The 27,480-nt window shown below is 38.6% G+C and overlaps 1 protein-coding gene across 1 annotated transcript in view; it reads left to right on the top strand.

The window, feature by feature from the left end:
* Nucleotides 1–9,449: 9,449 nt before the first annotated feature.
* Nucleotides 9,450–27,480, top strand: part of LOC126458133 (uncharacterized) — a 52,677-nt gene continuing 34,646 nt past the window's right edge. Inside the window, exons 1-3 of the mRNA XM_050094976.1 lie at nucleotides 9,450–9,629; nucleotides 23,296–25,532; nucleotides 26,707–26,922. Of these exons, the coding sequence (XP_049950933.1) occupies nucleotides 23,435–25,532; nucleotides 26,707–26,922 (2,314 nt within the window). The 5' untranslated portion in view covers nucleotides 9,450–9,629; nucleotides 23,296–23,434. The remainder of the gene's footprint in view (nucleotides 9,630–23,295; nucleotides 25,533–26,706; nucleotides 26,923–27,480) is intronic.

Below are 27,480 nucleotides of genomic sequence, written 5' to 3'. Positions count from 1 at the left end.
AAGAATTTTCTCTTTTGTAAAATCCGCTTATACACACAGCATAAAATGGCCCTAATGAATAATATTCAGTGTAACAAGTTTAGATAAATGAAATTTTTGGCCAACATCTAAGGTATAATATATGTACCTCAAATAAATGAAAGTAAATAAATAAAATGCTTTTGGAAATTCTTGTGTGGGGAAGAATGTTGTACCTAGCAGATAGAAACACATGATATATTTTGGTTGGTACTTCAGTCGGATGACTGATTTTAGAAACACATGAAGTAACATGCGCTAAAGACCTCCATATGCAGTTTCCGCCATTTTGTTGCTGTTGTTACACGTTAGGTTGTGTCTGGCTGATTTATTGATTCATCTGTTTTGCACAACATTTATAAATTTCCACCTTCTGCATATTTAAGTACTGTTAATATATTAAAGCTATTTGGAATTTATAGTTAATTCTTCAAGTATAAAATTTTATGGTGAGTAACATGCTACATATATTTCCAGAACTATTTATCTAGCATTTGGCACAATTAAGCCATACTGCACCATCTAAAGTATGGTTTAACCACAGAACATACGATCATTGCAAATGAACTGAGTTTCTTTATATCTTAACTATTTTACCAGTGTTGGGAACGGAAATTTGTGTTCATTTGCAGCAGTTTTTATTGCAGAATGTATTTAACTTGTAAATGGTTTTTGATAATAACTCTGTTTGTTTAATTTGATATCACTTGCTGCTTATTGGTGTACAGTAGATTAACAATGTAACAGATAGACTTACAGAACTGACTAGATTTTATCGATTGCAATGCTTTTAAATTTCTATCTAATGTTTGTCTCTCAATACATGTTGTAATTTCGAATGTGTTCACATTTGGAAAAAACTTTTTTTCCAGAATAATTTGCGCAAATTAGAAAAAAAGAATGCAGCACATAAAAACTGAATGCCACCGTTTAAAACTGGAGAAAGGAAATATATTAAACTTCTATTATGGGGCTGGCTCGAGGCAAAAGTCTAAAGACATACAAAAGTCTCCTTCACTGCTTTTGACCTGATCCTCCATATGAAAAGTATTATCATTTGCATCCTAAGATCATTATTCATTGCCTCGGTAGAAACAAACAGTTCACTTAGTCCCATCCTTACTGATCCATTGCTAACTGTTGGTTGTGATAACCTTGAATGATGAGGTGGGTACAGGTTCCCCAGGTTCATCATTTTCACTATTTAAGTTACTATTACTTAGTGCGATTCCTGATTTGCACTCATACTCAACATCTATGGTCGTATTGTCCTGTATCTTGTTATCTCCTACACTTCTGGCGGTATCACCACTGTAAGCATTCAATATCAAGGATAGCATGTGGTCTCTTATTTCTAAAATTCACCAGCTGTGAGGCATCACTTGCCTCTGTTTGTTGAGGATTAACACTTCCCCTTATTGATAATCAATTGCTCCTTAATTATTATCATTTCAATATGATAGATGAAGCCACGAAGTACAACAGAAGTAGGATGCAGCTTTTGATTTATTAATTCGTTTGTCAAAGGCAGTTATTGAATCAGAATAATGAAATCATGCCATGAGATTCTAATAACACTAACATTCTTCACACACACTGCCAAACACACATGATGGCACTACTTCGATGTTGATTCTTAATGATTTCCTGCTAATGTTTCTACTCTAAAACAATCCCGGTCGACTATGAATGACAATTCCTAATAATGTGCTGCTCACCCAAAATCCAACAATTCAAACCTGATTGTTGTCCCCAGAGATGTTTAACCACTTGCTGCCGCAGCTGACAGAGGCTATATTTTCTCTTCTAATGATCGAGGTACAGCAATGATGACCACAAAATATGTTTATTATTGTATTTGTAGCATTAGAATGCGATACAACAGTGAAAGATAAAATTGTGCATACTTTACTGTAATGTTTTATATATTTGTATTAGCTGTATATTGCCATATGTAATACCACAACAGCTAATAATTTGATCTATATGTATCAGTTGTGTACGTATCATAGCTGTATTGACATTTGTAATGCTTTAAATGAACTCTGAGGTATCTAACACAATAAAATTTGTAAAAGTTACTTTTAAATTACTTATAATGACATCGACTTCGTGTACATACTTAAAGATGAATGAATTAATAAATAAAATAAAATAAACAAGTAGTACCATAATAATATTTATTGCAGAAATTTCAAGGAAAAAGTGGCACAATTTAAAGCACTTGCACAATGTGCCTGCTACAACAAGACAACAAGCTTGCTTATTGCCTGGTACATGCTTGATGGCCGCTTCTTGAATTTTCTCAAAGATGTAGTGCACACAAACACTAGTATACACTATCAACAAGAAGAATAAGAACACTCTCTAGTGCTGAAATTTCTTCATAGATCTTGGATAGCCATATTTCTTCTCTTACCACTTCTGTGGCAGCCAAACATTCGACTCAGTTGTTAACAGTGATATGCACCGTTGCCACTTAGTAGCCCAGGAAACTGCTCCTCCACAGAACCTTGCAATCACTCCACTAAGTGAACATTAAGTTGTTGAATCACTGGCATAATCAGCAACACTATCTATCTCCAATCTTCCGTTTGCATGGCTGCATTAAACTTTATATGCAACGATATTCATTTTACATACTTTAGATTCCTTTTTACCAAAGACCAGTGATTTTCTTGCAGGTTCTCTAAAAACTTAGACACATAACTCGCTACAAATGCTATATTGGGCTTTGTACCAACAGCTAAATACATAAGATAGCCAAATGCTTCTCTACATGGAACACTAGTTGGTCTATCATTGATCAACTCATCTGACTGTAGATATTACTCAACTGGAGTTGACACAGGTTTTGTCTCTGTCATATTAAACTATTGAAAAATGTCTCTAGTATAACTTTCTTGATTAATCTCTATTTATAAATTTTCATAACATATAATATTAATATTTAAGAAATATCCTACTGGCTAAACAGTAATCTTAAACTTATCCTAAATTTTCCTTAGGAAAACTTCAAGGGCCTTCATCTTACTTGCAGATATTAAACCATCATCGATGTGCAGGACTACCACCAACTTGTCATTGCAGTCTTCTCCTTAGAACAGACACAGATCTGCCTTACTTTCCACAATCTGAACATCCATTAGAACGTCTTTGATCCATTGGTTCCAGCATCTTGAAGATTGTTTTCGTCCATATAAACTTTTATGAAGCTTGCACAAACCATCAGTCTCACCACTAAATCCCCCAAGCTGCAACAGGGTGAATCACCTAAACCTAGCATCACAAATGGAAAGTGCTGTTGATGTGCAATTTTTGCAGAATGGATTGGTAGTAACAGCTTCATATTGTTTAACAACCAACAGTTTGTAATAATACTTAGAAAGTGACTTTTTGTGCAAACATACACTTTTTAAATGGAACAATGCCTAGTGACAGTAACAAACTAAAAATAAGGTGAATTAGAATTTCGTTGGTGTTTGTTGCAAGATCTCAGTGCAAGTCGTTTATGAGGTAGTATATTTTGAAATGTTCCCATACTGTTACCTGTGCAAAACCTTTGGTAGCACACACTAAAGAACAACACTAATGCGTACACTAGTTATGTGAATTCTGACCAGTAACAAGAAAACTGACCATCACAGATTGTATTCAAAATGACCATCGGTACCAGCAATACATGCTTCCAGCCTGGTATGGAACGACTGCAGCACACATGCTAGCATTTCAGCAGTGGTGTACAAGCAGGCTACAGTAATATGTCATCGCATGCCACTGGTTGTAGTTGGTACATCCTTGTAGGAAGTGTCTTTCAGCATTCCCCACAGAAAAAAGTATCCAGGCATCAAATTGAGGGAACAGACCAGCCAAGATACAGATCCTATATGTCCAATCAAGCGATTTGGAAACAATTCATGAAAACATTTTGTAGTAATTCGTGCATGATGGGCTGGACAGCCACTATGTTGGTACAGCTGGTTCCTCCTAGTTTGCAGAGGAATGTTTTTTAGCAGCCATGGAAGATGGTCTGTTAGGAGGCTGTCATACTTGTGCATGTGCAGTATTCTGCCTATGAGAAATGATGTCCCACTATCCCACATACCACACCACATGTTTACACTCCACAGATGCTGCAGCTCCACCTGACCATGCCAATGGAGATTGTCAATAGACCAATAGTAATGTTTCGAAGGTTTACTTGATCATGAGTGGTAACTGTGGCTTCATCACTAAATAAGATATATTACTCATCTAGCGTATCCTGTCTTAATGCCCATGTACAAAAGCTAACAATATTCTCATAATCGTATCACGCAGCTCTTGATGCACAGAGATGTGATAAGAATGGAGCCTATGTCTGTGGAATATGTGTAGGAGATTTGCCTGACTCATGTCACTACCTCATGCAATTGTACAGGAGCTAACATGTGGGTCAACTGCAACAGCAATAAGGACATTTATTTCCCCCTCTCCTGTTGTCAACTGATTCCTTCTGCAATATGTTGTCTGGGTGTTATACTACCACTTTCACAGAACTGATACAAGAGGTTGATAAATAATTGCCAAGATAGTCGACGTCTACTGGGATATCTTGCAGCATACACCATACAAGAACGAATTGCATTCTTCCTACACACTCCATACACCATGAACATGATGGCTTCTTCTGCATTGGTAGATCCCATTGTCCACTCACAAACAACTGCTTGTAGTGTCACTCACTAACTGACTAAAAAGTCGCAATGCACACAAGAAACACTCAAGCACACTGTAAGCAAACATAACAACATCGTACCAAGCAGTTTAGCAGGTTGAATGAGATAAACAAGTGTCACCGTGGGAGCCTTTCAAATTCCTATATCTCGTAAAAGACTTGCAGTAGAATCCAGCAGCAAACCCCAATGACATTCTAACTTACCCTACTATTAGCTTGTTAATGTCAATAGGCATTATTCCATTTAAACATGTATGTCTACACAAAAAATACAATTTCGAAGTATTATTACAATCTGCATAATGGCTAACAATCCACGCCTGTGACTACCAATGCATTCTGTGAAAACTGCACATCAATAGCATGTTCCATTTCCACAATGTCTGTGGTGCAAGTTGTAGATGATTCGCCCTATATATCCCTTCTCTTAAGAACCCATTCAAAAAAGCAGCTTTTACTTCGAACTGTGGTACTTGGAAATGCTTGCTAGAAGCAACACACAAAATTGCCCTAATTATATTGTATGTAGCAAGAGGACTAAATGTTTCATTATAGTCAATACCTTCTTGTTGGCTAAATCCATGAACAACTAGTCGTTCTTTGTAGTGATCAATTTTATCATCACCTTTGCACTTAATCCTATAAACCCATTGGTTTGTAATGGGCTTACAATCTGGTGATAGAGGTTCCAAAGTCAGTGTACATTTTTCTCCAACAGAGCCATTTCTTCCTCAATTACTACTCTCCAGAGTTAATGTTCTACAGAATTAGTAGCCTCTATATAATTCTTAGGCTCATTTATTTTGGGGAGCATCATTTCAATAAGATGGTCTGGTTTCTTCAGTTGTTGCCTATACGTCAGTTCGCTTTCACTAGAACTTGCTTCTGCAGGTTTTTTAAACACGCCTGCATCATCCTCATGATGACTACTCATCGCCCATTTCACACTGAAATAACATCATTGTCCTTCCAGTATTCTCAGGTTCAAAACAACATCCTTACTCTGAATAATGCTGTTTTCTGATTCAAACCGCACTCAAAATCCATCAACACCATCAGAATAACCGAAAAAGATTCCTGGTTTTCAGTTGTAAACAATATATTTCGCTTTTCCTTTAGAATGTGAAAAAACTCTTTGCCCCAAAATTATGAAGTTAATTCAGCTGTATCGTGTTTCCAGTGAATACATTATAGGTTGTTCTGCCATTCACACGACTTGTACCAGTTCAATTTAACACAACAAAAACTTAGCAGACTGTGAGCTAGTAACATGATTTGAGCCAGTTCAGCCACAGTTCTGTTGGTAAGCTCAACACATCCATTCTGCTCTGGATTGTAAAGATTTATGATGACGAGTTGTATACAATTTAATTTCGTCACATCTTTAACTTGATTATTATCAAATTCCTGTCCGCCATCACACTGAAATGCTTCTGGTACTTGGCCACAAGAAGTCGTAAAACTACACACCATTTCCACAACCTTCTCTGCAGCCTCAGATTTCTGCTTGAGAAAATATACCATGCATAATCTTGGAAAATCACAAATAAAGCAGAGAAAGTATACTGCTCCTCCCTTGATTTACACTGCACAATTCCACACACATCAGCATGAACCATTTTTCCAAGTTGTGTGGCACACTGTTGTCATGACTGAAAACTGCTCCGATGCTGCTTCCCCTTGATATATGCCTCACAAAATTCTTTCCCAAAGGATTCAATTTTACCACCACGTTGCTTCAGGAATTACTGGACATAACGTTTGCTCATATAACCCAAACGTTCATGCAAAATTTACAGAGATTCCCTTAACGCAAGATTTACATCAGGATTTCTAAAGAAACTAAACTCCATGAAGGCCCTAACGGCACTGACCGGCCGCCGTGTCATCCTCAGCCCACAGGTGTCACCGGATGCGGATATGGAAGGCATGTGGTCAGCATACCGCTCTCCCGGCTGTATGTCAGTTTCTGAGACTGGAGGCGCTACTTCTCAATCAAGTAGCTCCTCAGTTTGCCTCAAAGAGCTGAATGCACCGTGTATGCCAACAGTGCTAGGCAGACTGGATGGTCACCCATCCAAGTGCTAGCCCAGCCCGACGCTACTTCTCAATAAGTAGCTCCTCAGTTTGTCTCACAAGGGCTGAGTGCATCCTGCTTGCCAACAGTGCTCGGCAGACTGGGTGGTCACCCATTCAAATGCTATCCCAGCCCGATAGCGCTTAACTTCGGTAATCTGGCGGCAACCGATGTTACCACTGCTGCAAGGCCTTTGGCACCTCAGGATTATGAGAACGAATTTGTTTCGTTGCTCGAATCAGTATCTTCAATAAGTTGTCACAGAATATGTCACACACTTTTACAACCCCATCGTTTCGGAATTTACTCTTGTCTTTCGACGAATAAAAATATAAGCCATTATAGTTAGCAGATGATACACAAAAGATATTTCTTCGCCCTTTTGGAGTATTCAAAACATTATCCATATGGCATAACTTCCATTCTCCATCGACAAAAGCTTCAAAATAAAGAGTCCCTTTCCCTAGTGCATTCGCAAATGAATCACTGCCCATACATGTCTGCAGTGGTTTTGTAAACTTAGTAAACGATGTGTACCACTCAGCTTTCTTGGCCTTGTGATTCGTCGTTCCACGATTGTCAGTTCACGAGTCGTCTTCCAATTCCGCACTCATTACTTCACCAATGAAAGTCTGGTCAGGTAGTTCATTTTGGCTGACGTCAGTTTTTTGTTTGTGTCTGACATTTACACAATCGAAAAATTTCAGCTTCTTTTTGTTTGTCGACATTTCGTATTTATTTGATGAAGTAACATTTTTGCCAGTGATGTGACTGCATTTTCTGTTTCTCTATTGTCATGCTTTTGTAGCAAACAGTGCAACTAACTCATCTCGTTTCTCCCTCCGATAAGCACGAGGACTTTCATCAGATATTAATACATCCATTAAATGTTTTAAATCTTGCCCACTATGACTGTCATAGACTTTCATAATTGTCAGACAGTGTGTCAAGTAGTCGCACTATTAATGATGGATTATCAGGTTTCACAGTTGAGTTGCCGCATTTGAAGAAGTTTTCAAAACGAGCGAGTGTGTCACCCTGTCATCACCAGAACTCATGTGAAGTTAGTTAGATACGTATTCCATGGATCATTTTGCACAACAGATCGGAATGGTATGGAATGAGTCATTTTACATTCACATTGCTAAATAATTTGTACATGCTTCCATTCTGAACTATATATATCTCTGGGTGTGTGTGTGTGTAAAACAAAAAGGAAAAAGATACACAAATGTTAATTAGTAATTCCTACCTGCAACCTAATACACATTACAGTGATAGAAATTCTCCTATGGCAACAAATTAAAGACCTTTGACAGAACGAAATAACCAGGTTGCTTTGTTTTCTTATCAAACACTGTATGCAACTTAATGCCCCACGTATCTCACGCACTCTCAAACGCAACCAACAATGCCATGATTTCTCCTTCAACAGTTCTGACAATAATGCGCTACACGATTAGTTTAGCTCCACGTTTTTAGCGCGGCATTAAACACATCTATTGGTGCTGATGTCGTATCCGTTGGCAAAGTCTCCAATTTTTCTATGTCGCTAATATACACTTCATAAAAGCCGTCTGAGGCTTGTAATAATTTTTGTACAGCAGACTTCCATATGGTCGAATTTTCAGGCCCACACAGTGCTCAATACCACCGTAATCAATTGCAGCCCTGTAAAACAGTTCAGATTTACAGCTGCAAAAGTTCTATACATGAATGTGTAGCAGTTGTTTGCGTATACACAGTACGAACCGTGTGTATCCTACAACACACGCTAATGTGCTACAAAATTACAGTATCCAGTTTCTTTCTTCGTTGACGGACTGGGCCAATAATCTGCTACAGAAACTTCAAGAAAAAAGGGTCCAATACAGCACACACACAACATGGTTGCTACAACAAGAGAGATATATTTTAGGGCAGCAGCAAAAAACAGAGACATGCTACACTACATAGGGACATAAATATTTCACTTCAACAATATTTTTTACGTTCCAGTTTCCTTTTTATTGACGTTAGTATGGTAGAACGATCTACACATTAATTCTAGATGGTGTAAAAATTAGTACTTATTCATTCTCATTTATCGTGCTCCAAGACTGTCATCAAGAATCTCGAGGGCCATGAAATGAGTGAAGATATACGTTAAAGAGGGTGCCTTCAGACTATTTATGATTCCTAAACCATCTTCTCTAAATATTTGTCGTTTATTATTTTTTCGCTTCGAGAAGAGGTTGAATCCAATAAATTTGTTTAAAGGTCGCTCCTGGCTTTGTCGGGTATTGTTTGTATCATTTTGTAGCGAAATTCTATCCTGATTTACAATCTATAGCGCAAGCAATGAAATTCTTAGGTGATATGCTGATTGAATACGTCTGTGCTTCAATTATATTGCTGAGTGAGTTCGTTGTGTTGAATTCTTGGATATATTCTTTCGAATCTTGATATTTCCAGTACCGTAAATTAGTGAACGCATGAAATCAGCCACTTTAGCTATAATCGATACGTATTGATCGATTATAAACATCGATTTTGCATGACCTATATCACATTTTCAATAGTTTTGTTTGCTGTGTGGTATTACTTCAGAAGTAGTTACCATTACGACGTTGTAATTGTCGTAGAATTGCTATTTTACGAACGTAAATATAAATTCAGTTCATTATTAAAATCCGATGCACTTCCTTTTTGGTGAATATAGTTTAAAGTCTCCTGGTATGTGCTAAGCCATCTGTCAAGATCGTCTTCAGCTGTCAAAACTGTCAAAGTAGCCGTGTTTGTTATTAAACTGACCAGCTGTGTGTACGACTGAAGTTGGTTAGTATCACACTAAGCACTATAACATACCAGTTAGTGCATAACGCAAAAACAAAGTTGTAAATGCTATGCGAGAAATAATAATACGTACAGTGATTAAAGAACACACTGCTAAAACATTAGTGGTATATACCATTGCTATTCTCCACTGAATGCGATTTCTTGTAATCAATATCGAACAGTAATAGTAATTACCATGTCACCACTCTTTTATAACCACTTTTAAAGGTGCGAGAACTGCGTGCTATTTCAATGTATCGTGACACATATCGCACAAGAAGGCTTGTGAAATTTGTAGAAACACATGGGCGATCCCCATTACGATAGAGCAGCAATGAAAAAGGATTGTTGAACCAATACAATTCCTAAAACAAGTTATGGTCTTAAAATTAAGTTCAACAATTCCAGCATAATGTGAGAAAATGAATTTTACCTGTCAACACACACACACTCACACACATTCCTTAATCCTTGACTTCTACACGCATTTATTAGATATTTTATAACTGCTGACCGTCATTTGAATGTAGTGAAACAGCTATGGATTGTCATTTGGTTTTGTGAGGCCGAAAAGAACTGGAAATTTTGGACACACTAAGGAACACAATAATATGTACTCAGTGGTGAAGAGAAATGAGAGCGGGCGGACTCATGCTTAAATTATGCCTAAGTCGTGAAACAACGATAAATATGTAGTAACAAAGGTGTTATTTTGTACGTCATATGTACGGTATAGACATTACTTACTACACAAGCCCCATATATCCGCATGGGTGAAGAAGTTGCTTGCATGTGAACAAGTAAATATGACGAATATAAATATGTATTCTCGTGTCATTTACATCTGTTGTGACATCTGAAGGCAAAGAAACACAAAGACAATGATATGAATGTTGTTGTAATGTGCAAAGTAACTCCAATCCTACGGAGAAGTGAAAGAAAGAAAAACTACCAGAGGCATGTAGGATATCAGTTCCCTACCAAATATTTTGGTTCAGTTTATGTAATTTGACAATTTCTGTACCACCCTCTTAATTCAGGCTAATTTGTGGTTGGACTCCACGGACTATTATGAAAACCACTTTCTAAACTGAGGGCTCACATCATCATTTTGACTGGTACTATAGAACTAAAAGAACCAAATTAATTCATAATATTTATTTACTATCCAACTTCAAGTATTTAAATGCAAGTGGTTTAACATCATTTTGTGTGCATACATGTTTTTTATGAAGTCACCATGTGTAACAATGAAATCCCTTAAAATATGGAAGAGATTGAGTATAAACATAGGAAGGGAACTTAGCCACTTGCAACACACTAATATAATGGACAAAAACTGAAACAAACTCTATATTTTGGAACTAGAAGTTCAGCTATCTGGCAAAAGAGAGAAGTGAAATGGAAGTATATTGATTTCCCTGTAATTCCTCCCAGTTCTCTTTTATGTGATCAAGGATCATATGTGACTTTTGTAACCAGTCCTTGTATAGCCAATTTTCTCCAGCCCTATCCTCTTTTTTTAATGTAGTGTTAACTGTTATATTCTCTTATTTATTACTCTGAGTAAGTAGTAAGACAAAGGAATTGTCTGCCGTAGTTTTGGACATAATGACTGGAAGAGAAATATGGTAGCCCAAATATTTATTCAGTCCAGTTGGCTGTGGCTTACCAATACATTCTGACAAATAACTTTGTGATTTTTCGATTGATTGATTTATTTGTTTATTCATCCATAGAATAATATACTTATGGATTCCCTCAAATGTTTGATGTATTGCTGTATCAGTTGATTGCCGAAACTGGCTGTAAATGCCAATATGAAAATTGGCCTCGTTGTGATCTAACAATTGGCCAATGTTTGGTTTTAAATTGATGCTTCGTTTACAACGGCTCCTACAGCTTAACATACAGGGTATTACCTCTGAGAAAGGAAAGCTAACTGCACCCAGATAGAATCCACGTGGTGGATTAATGACTGTTGGCTGGTACTTTGGCCAGACTGAGTGTGGTGTTCGGGTAGCTTCTCACACCTATTTAAGCAAGTACTGGACTAGTCCTCAATTTCTGTCTAAGAAAACACAATACACAAACAGCAAAGTACCAAATGATATAACAGAACAAAGTTTATGCAATCCATGGACAAATGGCACACATGACTTCCCTCCCCCATGTTAGTTGTTGTACTTGGCTATAGGGTTGGCATCTAGCTATAAAGTTATAATAGATAAATTTGCCAGATCGTGGAAACAGGGGTCCCCATTTAATGGGATAAATATTAAGAAAGTAAGAGAGATTTAGATGTTACATTTAGGAAATTATTCTCTTTGAGACAGTTTTAAAATCATGATTTTAAAATTTTATGAGGCTATTATCTTAGTAAGAGATTATCATCTTCTCAGTGGAGTCAAAATATTGTATTTCACTTAATAAGGACAGGTTATCTCGAGACAGACAATGATGGTAAAGTTTGTTCTAAGAATTGGACTTAACTACTCATGTTGTCTAGCTTGAGTATAATGTAGCAGAATTAAAATGAGCAATGAAATTAATTAAATTATATTAACAATACCTTGACAACAATAAGTAATATAAAACAATTTGATACTTTGTGTTGCATATTAAATATTCTTCCCTGATGTTCTCATTTGATCCTGATATGCACATTGTCTTGACTTCTGATGCTGTTAAATGATTTTTCACTGTTGTTTTTTGTTGCTTCCTTTTTCATAGATCCTTCAGTTCATAATTTCTTCGTCTTCTTCTCCTTCTTCTTCTTCTTCTTCTTCTTCTTCTTCTTCTTCTTCTTCTTCTTCTTCTTCTACTTCCTATCCAGTATTAGGCCAACTGGCCTGTTATGGTCTCAGTCCATCTCCTTATCTCCTTGGTGGTTCTCCTACATCTCTTCTGCCTATAGGTTAGTATCTGAGGTTTTTTTGTGATCCATCAGTCTTTATCCATAGTACATGGTCTTTTCCAAAATGTTCTGTACTCAGCTGAGAACTGATTTTAGTTTGAGATCCTTAAGAACATCATCAGATCTTTTGCTGTACCTTAGTGTTTACCTACATCTAATTTTTCTGAACCACATATCAGTGCTCAGTAGTCTCCATTTGCTGTCTCTACAGACTGTCCAAGCTTTGCTGCCAGACAAGAGGCTAGATTTGACCAGAGTGTTGTACATTTTGGGTTTGAAGTGTGCTGAACATGAGGTAATCTGAAGATGTTATTTATTAGTCCTGTGACTTTTGTGCAGTTTGTGATTTCGTGTTTCATATAATTTTCCCGAATGATGCTGAGATTTGAATTTTGATACTTTCTTGAGGATTATTGTTGTGGGCACTGAAATAATATTACACAATAAAACACACCTTTCATGTAATTTCTTTACAGCATTTTATTTTACACTACATACATGTCAGCTTATAAGCCCCATTTTTAGTGTTATACAAAACCTGAAACTTAGGTTGTCTAAAATAAAAATTTGCAGGTAGGCAAACAATATGTTTTCTTTTGCAATAATTACAGTGTTTCTCCAAGAACCTACAATCAAGTCATTTACAATGAAATACTTATTCTTTCAAAGTCTCTGTGAAATAACAAAGCTTGAAATTCTGTTCTGCAGCAGCTGCTGCCAGTGAGACTGATTCTCACGTAGTACTCCACAAGTCTAATCAATGAAGATGAGCCTTTAGTGTGGGGGGAAAAAATCCTGCTGCTTACCAACAGGCAAATTCTGAACATGATGTGCAGCATTACTCAAGGGACCTGAGTTGTTGCTACACATTTGGATTCTCCCACCCCACACTTGTTTACTTGAACTCTGGAGGTGAGGATATGCTCTCCAATACATTCTTCCATCCTGAAACTCTCGTGGACTTAATTTCTGTTAACTTATCCACTCTTTTCTTTATTGCACATATTATTATATATGCTTTACCCTGCAGCTTCATCTGCATTCATGTATGTCACATATAATGCGCACAGCTCTTGGTCCATCTCCTCCTCTCCTCTCTCTCTGCCTATTGTCTCCTTGCCTCCATATCTGTCCCTCTCATCCTCCCACCTCTCTCTGTCCATTCCCTCCCCTCTTTCTTTCCATCTCTATTCATCTCCTCCTTCCCTTTCCTCCCTCCTGCCCCCCCCCCTATCTCCCTATTCATCCCCTCCTGACCCCCCTCTCTTCTCTTCTCCACTATGCATTTCATCTCCCCTCCCCCCCCCCCCCCCCCCACTCCAGGCATGCTCATCTCCACATGCATCCAATGCAAAAGAGACAAGTAATGCAGACTGGTATTACTCCTACGACATGCCTCCCGTGCTGCACAGTCTATATACCAAGGGCTTGGAAACTGTTTTTATCCGATGACATGTAAGTTGCCATCAAAGCAGACAGATGCTACTTCAACACATCACATCTGCTGTGCTGGGAAACCTACACTTCGAGGGCTGGAAAACTGTTTCTTGCATCTGACTAGTAGGCTGTCATGCATAGTGGGTCGATAAGGCAGGTTGATGATATTCCCATACAACACACCTGTCATGCAGGACAACCTATACAGCAGAGGCTTAAAAAAACACTCATGTATGTATCTCTGTAAATATTGAAACTACAACGTAATAAACTCCCCTAACTTATTTTTTTGTATTCACACTCTTCGGCTTTTCCAACTCACAATCAGACTGCCATTTTTAGCCTAATCTGTACCTTGGTCTATTCTGCAGATCAGTCTGTCACAAAAACGACTTTCCAAAATATGATACAGACACAATCTGCCATTGTTCTGTTCTGGCAAAACTGGTATCTGGTGGTATAGCGTGTAATGCCTGTCTAACTGTGAAAAGTATAGATTGCTATTCATCATATAGAGTAGATGTAGAATCACAACGAAAAGACTGCTTTATGTTTAATCATTTGGTCAAAAGCCCTTCTTCTGAAGTAGCAAATACACATTCACACAGGCTTGCGTAGCATTGTTGTTATCTGTCCTGTACTTTGCATTGTTTGATGATATCTATCTAAATAAGTCTAACGGCTCTACTTTTGATGTTTTTGCCTGTGTCTTTACTTATTGTTGAAAAGAATTCATTGAATTTAGGGGCCAATGATTTTAATTTAACATTGTCTGTTTCACTCCTGTGTATGATTTTTGCCTTTTTGGTGATGTGGTGGGAGGGTATCACCAGATGATTACTTTTGCATGTTTTTAATTAATTGTTTAATATAAAATCAGTGCCTATACAGATCACAGAATGTAAAAAATGAGTATCTCAAATATCGGTAAACATACAGCATTATACAACTACCATAAATTAATTTAAATAAGGATATCATGTCTAGTAGGATCCACACATACATGGACATGAATCCCACGTGAGAGAAATTACAGAGAGAAAATGCCTGGCCAGTTCCTATCTCCAGATGGTACAATTAATTCATAGTATTACTGATAGAAACATACCATACTTTATTTTATTTATTTATCCATTTATTTCACCTGGTGCGATTAGAGCCTGCTGGCCTTTTCTTACATTGAACCAGACATCCTAACTAAGTTTTTCTCAGGTATACTAGGAATTACATCTTTTGATGGTAAGTATTGGCTATCCATTTGGTCTCTGTATAATTATTTTCCAAATTTCTTTTCTTAATTGTGTTTTGTGTTCGATATAAGTATCAATATTGAATCATTACCTAATTAAATCTCAGTTTCTCTCTTCCTGTATTGGAAATGAGGAATAAAGTGTTGGGGAGCTTCCACAATCAGCCTTCTGGTCAAATAATATTCAGAATATTTATGGGAAGTAACTGGTTTTGATGCTGTGTGTTTTTACTGCAATGATACGGCATAGAATATGAAGCACCGGCATGAATGGGAACAAACTAACAGTCTTTGCATAGTATTTCAACATCCCCACCCTTCACCTCCTTGAGACAATGTAGTAGTGACTGCCAGTGATGGATCGCTATTGGACCAATTGTACTAAAATCTATGTTCACTTATCTTGAATTTTGTTTACGGTGATTTTTCTTGATTGTTTCAGACCTATTCTAGACTTGTTCTTCAAAGGAGTATATGGCCTTTTTCTTCTTCATTGAAGCAGATACTTTATCCTGAATGACCTCTCTGATGGTCTGATACTAAGTCTCACAAAACAAGATGAAAAACTAGCCATGTAATTAGATCTTTCTGATACTTGAGAGATATTAAAAAGCATATAGTTTGTGTGCACTAGTGTACATGCTGTTACATGTGAATGAATGTTATGTCATCTCTATTATCCTAATCAATATTGCCTCTATAGTTTCACTTCTGTTCCAAAATTTTTCTGATTTATTCTTGACATCTCCAAATCAATAATTTGCTTTTATTGGACAAATAACAGGGATTGTTTCCACCTGAATATGGATAAGGTAGGTGGAAAAACAAAACCTGCTGCCAATACTGTGATCAAGTATGTACTGCTTTGTATTATTGAAAGAGCAGCAAACAAACGTAGACATTGCCACACCTGCACAAGCATTTGATTGAAGATCATCATGATAAGACATTGCTATGTTTGTTGGAGACACAAATTTTGAACACATGTCTAGCACAAGATTTTACTCACACCTGCTTAAAAATACTGTAAGTGCATTTACTATTTTCACAATTTTCTGCTGACTTCAGTGAAACGATGTGGAGGGTATGTGAAATTTTAGTGTCAGCTTTCAACTACAGTGTTGCCACATGAGAGTTCGGACCATTTCTGAACGTGTTATATTAGAGAGTGATGACATAAATATTGAAATTTCCTTGAGTATGGAATTACATTTTCATTCATCTTAATATAACACTTACAAGACAGAGGAGGATTTTGAAGGGCAGAAGTTTCAGAAGTGATAGAGCCAGGCACTCTTGTTTCAACAAAACCGTTAGTGACCAAACTGTCCACTTTTCTCCGCCATGATCTTCATGAGCTTATTATTGCTGCATGTCTCATAACGATTAGGGCATAATTTCATACGTTGCTGCCCCCATTTGCATTTCAGCTTCATCTTTTTGAATCTGGGAGGGGGGGGGGGGGGGCATTAATGACCAAATAAGAATGGTAGAGAGCTGAATGAATAATAAGACACAGGTTGTGGTCTCTGGTGCTATGCATTTGATTATATTGTAGTATTTTGTAAGACTACAAATACCCCATTTAGAGAAATTGTGAAATAATTAAAAAAAGCTCACACAATGAGGATACTTTCATTAGGAGATATTGAAACTGTCTGTTCAGGTTTTGTAAACATTAAAGGTTATGTTATACTTCTTCTTCACATGTTGCAAGTTTAATCAGTCAGCACATTTGTCCAAAATTAGTCATATTGGAAAACAGGCCGTAGACAAATTTGAAGTAGGCTGGTTCATAGAGGACTAGGCTGACACACTTATTAGGACACAGGACTCCTGTCAGAAGGAATGGGGTCCAGATGTAGGTTTTCCATAATTTTCTTAGATCGACCCAGTCATTTGCCTAAAGACACACACTTAGATCCACCCAGTCATTTGCCTGTTCATGTATGGGTCCCACACTATCCTCATATGACGTTATGTGACTTTTAATGTGCGATTTTTCTGAGTTGTATCTAAAAATCATGAAGTTTATAATATAATGTAATTGGATAGATAAAAAATCTACTCACCAAGTGGCAGCAGGACAACACATAAAAAGAGGTTTTACATATGCAAGTTTTTGGAGCCAGTGGCTCCTTCTTCTGGTAGAAGGGTTGAAGGGAATGGAAGAGGGGTGAAGGAAAAGGACTGGAGAGGTTTATAAAAAGGGGTAGAGTTTGGTAACGTCACCCAGGAGCCCAGGTCAGGGGAGACTTACCAGACGGGATGAGAAAGAAAGAGATGTTTATAATATACATGTTGAGCAATGAGTGGTTTCAAAATCTTTCCAAATATTTACTTTAACAGTCTCGATTGCAAATTTTCACAATTGACTACTAGTTATGATCAATTAATGATCATCTTCAGATCTATAAACAGAAGTAAACCTGAATAAGTAACATAGATTGAACATATTTTAAAAGTTTTAAAATTATATCTGATTAATCCCAGGTTGTCAAAAGTCAAATTTCTTTGTAAAAGAACTTACTCAAAAGCTATAAAGACAGAGGAATAGCTCTAGACAAGATTTTTAACAGCACAGTTTAAAATTTTTTAAATATTTTCAGTCTGTGTTATCTGCTCAAATGATTACTCATTAATGTCTGTTTTTCTTTTAGCTCTAGAGATAATCTTTAATTGATCAAAACCCATAATCATTTGCGACAACTTTTAACTAAAACTGTTAATATAAATGTTACCTTGAGACATCTTTCAGACACATATTTATGCATATTATTGATATGTTGTTGGATATTGGGGGTGTTCATTACATCCATCATAATCTTTTTTCCTTTTACAAAGATCTCTGTCTCTATGCGGAAATTGTGTTTGTATCTTGTGTCACATTTATGGATATTGTAGTTTGTTTGAAAAAGATTTCTGTTGCTTATTATGGTTGGTTTGTGGGGGCTGAAGGGACCAGACTACAAAGGCCATCAGTCCCTTGTTACTTATTATGAATAACATCTTATGAATGTAAGTATCCCAGCTTGAGAAGAGGCTCCTACATGATATGCAGTCACCAACTCCTACATCTACACCTTCGGGACTATTCTGGAACTGACACTTAAATGGCTGGTAGTGTGTTCAGCAACATCTTTAGACTATTTCACTACCATTCCACTTGTGAACAGCATATAAGACAAACACTTAAATCTTTCTGTGCCATCTCCTATTTGTCTTATTTTATTATGATGATTTCTTCCAACATAGAGTAATCAACAAAATATTTTCACATTGAGAGGAGAAAGTTGGGGACTGAAATTTCATGAGGATATCATCGCAATGAAAAATGCCTTTGTTTTAACAATTGCCACCCCCAACTCGCATATCATATCCATGACACTCTCTCTACTTTTTGTGATAATATGAAGTGAGCTACCCCTCTTTGGAGATTTTTGATCTTTGACATCAATCCTATCTGGTAAGGATCTCATACCATGCAGCAAGTACTCCAGAAGACAGACAGACAAGCATAATGTAGGCAGTCTCTCTAGTAGACCTGTTGCATCTGCCAAATGTTCTTTGGTTCACCTTCCCCACAATATTATCTGTGTGATAATTCCAATTTAAGTTGAGATATCTTGTCAAAATCATTTTACCACTGTTTTTGATCTTCTTGGGGAAAGTAAGATATCACTTCTGTTTTACTTGATGATTTTCTGTCAGTTACTATGAACTGTTACCTCTCTGATAGGAAATCAGGAATACAGTCACAAAACTGGGACGATACTCTATATAAGTTGCTACTGAGCAGCAATGACAAAAGGCTTCTGGAAATCTAGAAATTTGGACTCAATTTGAGATCCTCTGTCGTAACAGTCATTACTTTGTGCGAATAAAGAGGATATGTACTTCTTACTCATGTTGCCAGGTATTCTTGATTCAAATTTTGGAATATTTACTGTGTCTTCTTTCGTGATGGAATTTCGGAAAATTGTGTTAGTAACTCTGCTTTAGGAGCACTGTCATCAATAACATTACCATAGCAATCACACAATTAAAGTATTGACTATCTTCCCCTGGTGCAGTTTATGTATGACCAGAATCTCTTTGGATTTTCTACCAGGTTTTGAGACAGAATTATATTTTTGAAATTAGTAAAAATATCTGTGTTAAATTTCGAGCTTCTGTGGAACATTGCTAATTTTGGAGATTTTGCTTTGTTTCAAATTTGGCATGGTTTTTTGGTTGCTTCTGCAACAGTGCTCTGACCTGTTTTGTGTACCAAGAGGGTAAGTTCTGTCTCTTATTAGTTTGACTGGTATAAATCTGTCAATTACTGTTGATACTATTTCTTTGAATTTAAGTCACATCTTGTCTGTGTTTATATAGATAGTTTGAAAGGAGTGGAGCCTGTCTCTTAGGAAGGCATCAAGTTAATTTTTATGTGCTTTAATTTTTGGTGGATTTGGATGTTATGGTATTGAGTCTCATTATGATGACCTTGCAGTCACTGATCCCTGTATCTGTCATGATGCTCCCTTTTTGCTCAGGATAAGAGCTCAAGTATATTTTTACAACCTTTTACACTCTGAATGGGCTCCTGAACTAAATGTTTGAAATAATTTTCATTTAGTACGATTTGGGACAATTATTTTTGTTTACCAGCAAATGTGCTTTTCCCAACATATTGAGGGTAGATCGAAGTCACCACTATCTATAATTATATGAGTGGGGTGCCTGTTTGAAACGAGACTCAGCTTCTCTTTGGACTGTTCAGCAACTGTATCATCTGAGTCAAGGAGTCGGTAAAAGGAACCAATTATTAATTTATTCCAGTTGTCAAGTATGACTTTTACCCACACTAACTCACATTCAACTTCTCTACGAGACAAACTCCTGCTAACAACAACAAACAAGCCACCACCAACTGTATTTAATCTGTCCTTTCAGAACATCATTAAGTCTTTCGTAAAAATTTTGGCAAAACTTATCCCTGGCTTCAGTCAGCTTCTAGTACATATAACAATTTGAGCTTCAGTGCTTTCTACAAGGGCATGGAGCTCTGATTCTTTCCCAACACAACTACTACAGCTTAAAACTATAATACCAATGTTTACTAGGTGTATTCTTATCCTTTGTTTGGCATGAACCATTTGAGAATGAAGTCCTTTTTGTACTTTTCCAAGAACCTTTAACTTAAATCACCAAGTGCACTCCACACAGCCTGCACTATCTGTCTGTTTGCCTTCTGTGTGAAATCGACCCCTGCTATTAAGTGGAACCTGAAGCACCACAATCCTACCGCAAAAGTCGAGGAATCTGCAACAGACACAATCACAGAACCATTTAAGTTTCTGCTTCAGACCTTACACTTGACTCTACCAAAGGACTGCAATTGATCCTGTCGATGAGCTACAGATGGTGAGCTCTGCCTTCATCTTGCAAGCAAGACTGGCTGTCTTTGCTACTTTGGACAGATGTCTGAAACCAGAGAGTATCTCTTCCAATCCCAAGCAACACATATCATTATTACAAACATGAGCCACCACTTGCAGTTGGCTGCAGCCTGTGCTTTTCATGGCATCTGGAAGCACCCTCTCCACATCTGGGATGACTCACCGCCCCCCTGCCCCCTCCAGAATGCTTGAAGAGTGCACACTGGCCTTCTTCCTCTCTTTGGTAGCAATATCCCTAAGGAGCCGCATTTGTGCTTGACATTGGAGCTCTGAGTTACTAGTAGTCTCACTATCTGTGAATGATCATATCTTGCAGGCTGAGAAGCTCCCTCTGAAATGGGGCAACCGATTGCATATGGCTCAGGATCTTTAGCAGCCACAGACAGCACCTGAAACCTGTTTGCCAGGTGAACTGTGGAGGCCTTTCAATTATCCCCCCCCTCTGCCTGCCCACTGCTCTGCCTTGGGGCAGTTGTTGAGTGACCGTTGTTCAATGTTTTCTGTTATGAAAATCTTATCGATTTAGACATGTGCTACGAAAGTTTTATTTAAAAACGCTTAACTCTGTTTCTCCATATTCCCTGTTCAATTACTGTTGTGTGTGAGGCTGAGGAAGTGACAGTTTTGATTTGTTGAAAAAGCTATAATAGGCTAATTATCAGATAAACTGTATACTACATTGTTGAAAGCAGTATCACTGATTATATTCATGATTACATTCAATGTATGTATGCGCACTGATGGTGACAGATCAGTCTGTCTTGGATTATAATCACAGTCACATTCACATCAGATAACAACATGACAGCCTGGAAATTATTATTATTTTTTTTTTTACACTGCTGTCAATATTTAATACTTTCCAAGTGATTTCCTTGCGTTAGAATTTTCATAAGTGTATATATTTTCTGCAATGGTGTCAAGTTACTTTTTATTAAGATTTAGTTGTAAAACTGGTAATACACTCCTGGAAATGGAAAAAAGAACACATTGACACCGGTGTGTCAGACCCACCATACTTGCTCTGGACACTGCGAGAGGGCTGTACAAGCAATGATCACACGCACGGCACAGCGGACACACCAGGAACCGCGGTGTTGGCCGTCGAATGGCGCTAGCTGCGCAGCATTTGTGCACCGCCGCCGTCAGTGTCAGCCAGTTTGCCGTGGCATACGGAGCTCCATCGCAGTCTTTAACACTGGTAGCATGCCGCGACAGCTTGGACGTGAACCGTATGTGCAGTTGACGGACTTTGAGCGAGGGCGTATAGTGGGCATGCGGGAGGCCAGGTGGACGTACCGCCGAATTGCTCAACACGTGGGGCGTGAGGTCTCCACAGTACATCGATGTTGTCGCCAGTGGTCGGCGGAAGGTGCACGTGCCCGTCGACCTGGGACCGGACCGCAGCGACGCACGGATGCACGCCAAGACCGTAGGATCCTACGCAGTGCCGTAGGGGACCGCACCGCCACTTCCCAGCAAATTAGGGACACTGTTGCTCCTGGGGTATCGGCGAGGACCATTCGCAACCGTCTCCATGAAGCTGGGCTACGGTCCCGCACACTGTTAGGCCGTCTTCCGCTCACGCCCCAACATCGTGCAGCCCACCTCCAGTGGTGTCGCGACAGGCGTGAATGGAGGGACGAATGGAGACGTGTCGTCTTCAGCGATGAGAGTCGCTTCTGCCTTGGTGCCAATGATGGTCGTATGCGTGTTTGACGCCGTGCAGGTGAGCGCCACAATCAGGACTGCATACGACCGAGGCACACAGGGCCAACACCCGGCATCATGGTGTGGGGAGCGATCTCCTACACTGGCCGTACACCACTGGTGATCGTCGAGGGGACACTGAATAGTGCACGGTACATCCAAACCGTCATCGAACCCATCGTTCTACCATTCCTAGACCGGCAAGGGAACTTGCTGTTCCAACAGGACAATGCACATCCACATGTATCCCGTGCCACCCAACGTGCTCTAGAAGGTGTAAGTCAACTACCCTGGCCAGCAAGATCTCCGGATCTGTCCCCCATTGAGCATGTTTGGGACTGGATGAAGCGTCGTCTCACGCGGTCTGCACGTCCAGCACGAACGCTGGTCCAACTGAGGCGCCAGGTGGAAATGGCATGGCAAGCCGTTCCACAGGACCACATCCAGCATCTCTACGATCGTCTCCATGGGAGAATAGCAGCCTGCATTGCTGCGAAAGATGGATATGCACTGTACTAGTGCCGGCATTGTGCATGCTCTGTTGCCTGTGTCTATGTGCCTGTGGTTCTGTCAGTGTGATCATGTGATGTATCTGACCCCAGGAATGCGTCAATAAAGTTTCCCCTTCCTGGGACAATGAATTCACGGTGTTCTTATTTCAATTTCCAGGATTGTATTTAAATAATTACTAATGCACAACAGGCGAAGATAACTTTAGTCTACCTTAGCTTACTCAGCTGTTAGTTCAGTAAACGTTTCAGAAGCTTGGCAAACAATTTCTACATTGTTGCTCTTCAATCAAATACTCATTTGAATATTGCTTTGATTCTCTCATCATTATGTAGCATTTGTATCCTGACATAATGCAGACAATTGTTATAATATTACAATCTGCTCTTTTTGTTTCAGATTGTTGAAGGTAGTCCTCCTGTGGCACCCTGAGCAGTATTCATAATTACTTTTGAGGGGAGTGAGAAATCTAGGATTATTGCTTCAAAAAGTCACTGTCTGCGTGATATAAGGGTATAGTCATGACAGTAGAAGCTGAATGGAAAGCACAGAATGTGGGGAAATGTTTGCTCCATTGGCCCCTGACACACAGCACCTGGAGACAGTGAGGGCACTGCATCAGACAGTTGTTGCCTTACGTGTGGCCCTCGATAAGTCACGTACAGAATTGGAAGCACTGCGACTTAAAGTGCGATCGAGTGCTGTTTACACAGACACAATTGAAAAACTCTCACTGGAAAACCACATTTTGCGGCAGCGAATTTTGGATGTAAAAAATGTTCCAGAAACCGTGGGTAATGTATTACACCCACGTGAGGAGCAGTCTGCAGTAGAGCAAGCTACTGAACACATGGAGTCTTCCACAAACAGAAAACTCAAAGAAAGTTCAGAATTGATTGTTGAAGGAAAGGATCTACCAGGTAAAACAGGAAGCTCCGCTGAAGCTGTGCGGGAAAATATAGAGGCAAGAGTAACTTCTTCATCTGTGCCAGTAAAAGGTGCTGAAGCTACTACACAAGCTGCACATAATCTCCAAACTATTTCTCCAGCCATAAAAAATGCAAATCAAATTACAGAGAATACTGAGAATAGTGTTGCTGATAAAGGCAATAGAGATGCTGTTAAACTGGATTCAGATGAGACGAAGACACAGAAAGGTGAACAAGTGCAAGTCATCAAGTCACTGTCAGAGAGCAGTGGAGACAAATCAGCATGCAGTGAGCAGGAGCAGGTATCCCCACAGGGTGGCAAGAACGCCGGCGAGTCTGACAACGAGTCTGAAGAGGTGGATGACATCGAACTCATATTTACGACAGAGGAAACAAAAGAGTTGGGCATGCTGCAGGAAGACCTCGTATCAATAACTGAAGCAGAGAATTGGCAGCCGGGCAGTGTCTTGGTGAAATTTTCTGAAGCTGACCATTTTGATGAACTACCTGAAGAGGCACAAGAGACAGATGGTGAGGACAGGGGATCAATAGAAGATGCTAAAGATGCGTCAAAAGAATCTAACCTGACGAAAGTATGGACACAGTCTGTACTAGTGGAAACAGACATATCAAAGTGTGGAGTTGTTGATGAAATTGAGCAACAGGGACGTGTGTCCAGAAGAAACACTCTACCAAATCCCCTTATCCACCAGCCAATAGTGCGTGACCCACTGCCCGGTAGCCGAGGCCATGGCACGGTTTTGTTTTCTGCCAGTCCAAGGAGCGCCACTGTAAAATTTTCACCAGTGGTGAGTAAAACAAGTGGTTCTGAATGCAAACAGTCTCCAGTGAGACCCATTCTTTCAGAAAAGAATGCCATAAAAAGAGAGTCTGAAGCACAAACTGATATCACTGCATTACCATCTCACTGGAAATCTGAAAGCTACTTAGCACATAAGGTGGCGCACAACTTTACAACCTTACCATCAAAATTCACACTCCCAGTGCAACAACTGCCAAACAAGTATTCCCTACGACTCTCTGAAAAAACTCGAGAGGCACGAAGAACATTATTGTCTGACATCAACTTCACAAGTATGGTACCAGAGCTTTCACGCAGTGCAGATCATCTTTGCCAGGATGAAGTTGAAGGAGGTTGCACTGGAGTGGTTGGTCCTGCTCTTTGTAGGAATTACCCTCATGCTCATGCATATATGAAGAATGTGAATGGAGGACATGATGGGCACACAGGATCTAGTCTGATATCTCCAGGCTATTCTCATTTTCGTGATTATGGGAAGGATGCTTGGTCTCCATCCTGTGACTGTTCACAGAGTGGCCCAATAAGCTATGGTAGTTCTCAAAACAGGCTCGGATGGGACAGTGTACCAGGGAGTACTCGTTATCGTGGGTCACTGACATCCATAACCCATCAGTCATCATACGAATATCCTGAATCCAAAAGGAGGTACTCGTGGAGACCTTCTCCAGATTCCTATCACAAAGCAGGTGTGCCGCAGAAGCCGACATGGGGTTCTGTTCCCTCATCACCAACACGTTGCCGGTGGGGTCACGTTACTCCATTTGCACCTTCCTATGCTACTCCACAGTCTGAAGCAGACTTGTATACTCCATCATATTGGTCTGCAAAACAGCCCCAAGCAAGATTGTCAAAAGCAAGAACGAGAAACAGAGTTACTTTCTTTGGTAAGAAATAATGTAAAATATTTATGTAGTATCAAAATATCTTTTTTCAAAACTAGTTAGTTTTACAATATTTTGTGTCTGTTATAAAAGGCATCCATTTCTTTCAATCCTTTTTATATATATTTTTATAGACTATTATATTCACCCCGGAAAATCAAATGCTAGAAGAAATGAGTTGCTTTCAGGTTTGATAAAAGTCATTTATGTTTGTGTCTCTTTGAAATGAGTAGCAGTGAAAAATTGGCCATGGGAGTAGAGCCTTTTGCAGTCCAGAATTGCTGTATGTATTCAGTTAGTATCAAGGTATCCGTGCAGGTTTGTGAACTAATATCAATTCAGGATTGTGCATTACTTTTATGCTATATGAAAACGTGTCATTCTAAATGTCCTAAAATGGTTAAGTCCTATATGTGCTAGTGTCGTACAGTTACAAAGAATTTATAGTTAATACCTTGCTTCTCCTTTGGCTTTTGGAATTTAATGCAACAATGTGTGTTTTTAATGAAAAGATGAACTTCCAAGGCCAATTAGAGCTGTGTGCCAGGCAGGGACAGAAGCCCACATCTTTGTCGTTAATGTACAGTGGTCTAGCACCTGTACTATCCAAGCTCGTTAGACCTACTAAAAGTTTTAATTGCCTGTGTTCTAGTCTATTTTTCCAAGCTCCTGGGAGGCTTTCCTTGACACCTTTCTGAACTAGCACATCTTATAGAAGGGATGTTTTGGATAATGAGTTAGCCACAGCCTGTGCTCCCCATTTCAGAAAACAAATTTCACTCTAAGAAGTTAAATGAAATTAGTTTTCTGTTAATTAAAATTTGTATCAAACTGGAACACTAGTGCAGATTCAGGCTGTGAGCTTGTTGTGGGATGACTGTTTTTGTCAAGACACTACAAACATCGAGGAAATATCTTGAGTTTGAGTCCCGATTTGCCACACTTTTGAATTAGCCAAGAATGTTCAGTTTACACGGACATTCTATTGAAAATTCAAAGTTTCTTTCTAGAATAGAGCAATATTTTGAACTGCTGGTGCAAAATTATTAAAAAAGGAGCACAAAATTTTTTAGAATGAGATGCCTTTTATATTTTATTTGTTGAAATTTTTATTAAAGGCATACAGTAAAGTTCCAATCACACTAATTACAGTCATGTTACATCTTAATGGCTACAGATGCTCCATTGCACCATCGAGGACACCCTGGCCAGTCACTGCCTGATCTACGGGCAGACGTGGAACTGGAGAGTGGAGACTCGACAGATTCTCTTATTGATGAAGCAGAAGAATATTTGAGGCGATCAATTGACTCAATGTTGACGGGTACAGACTGGAGTAGAACTGTAAAGCGCAGGCAGGTCCGACGTGTATCAGAGCCCGATCCAATAAGAGGTATGTCAACTTTAATAAGGTGTATATAATATATGTGCATGTCTGTGTGTGTGTTGTGTATGGGGGGATTCTTTAATTTGGATGTATTAAAAACATTATTTTAACGCTTTTTTTCATCAGCGGGTTAAGTCCAAATGTTTATTATAGTAATGTCTAAAAATCTGAAGTAAATGAGTAAAGTAATTTTTCAGATTTTTTGCAAAAATGTTTCCCCTTTATATATGATATACTTACATAATTAAAAAATATATACATAAAAACATATGCCTATTTGCATGCAACTTTGTGTCAATTTTCAAAGTAAACATTGAAGACCTTTCAGAGATTTAAGATTTTAAACAAACAAAGATGAGATTTATGATAACAATATATCCATTTATATATTATATTTATATACTACATGGCACTCCTGTAGGTATATAGAAACATGCTCGTATTCAAATGCAAAATTGTGTCAAAATTTGAAAGCAATTGGTGAAGAACTTCCGGAAATTTAAGATGTTGAATAAAAAAAACATTTACATTTTTGTTTACTCGTATCTTGACGTGTATCAGAGC

Source organism: Schistocerca serialis, chromosome 2, assembly GCF_023864345.2.
Source record: "Schistocerca serialis cubense isolate TAMUIC-IGC-003099 chromosome 2, iqSchSeri2.2, whole genome shotgun sequence".
Taxonomy (NCBI): domain Eukaryota; kingdom Metazoa; phylum Arthropoda; class Insecta; order Orthoptera; family Acrididae; genus Schistocerca; species Schistocerca serialis.
This window is presented reverse-complemented; position numbering and strand designations above follow the sequence as displayed.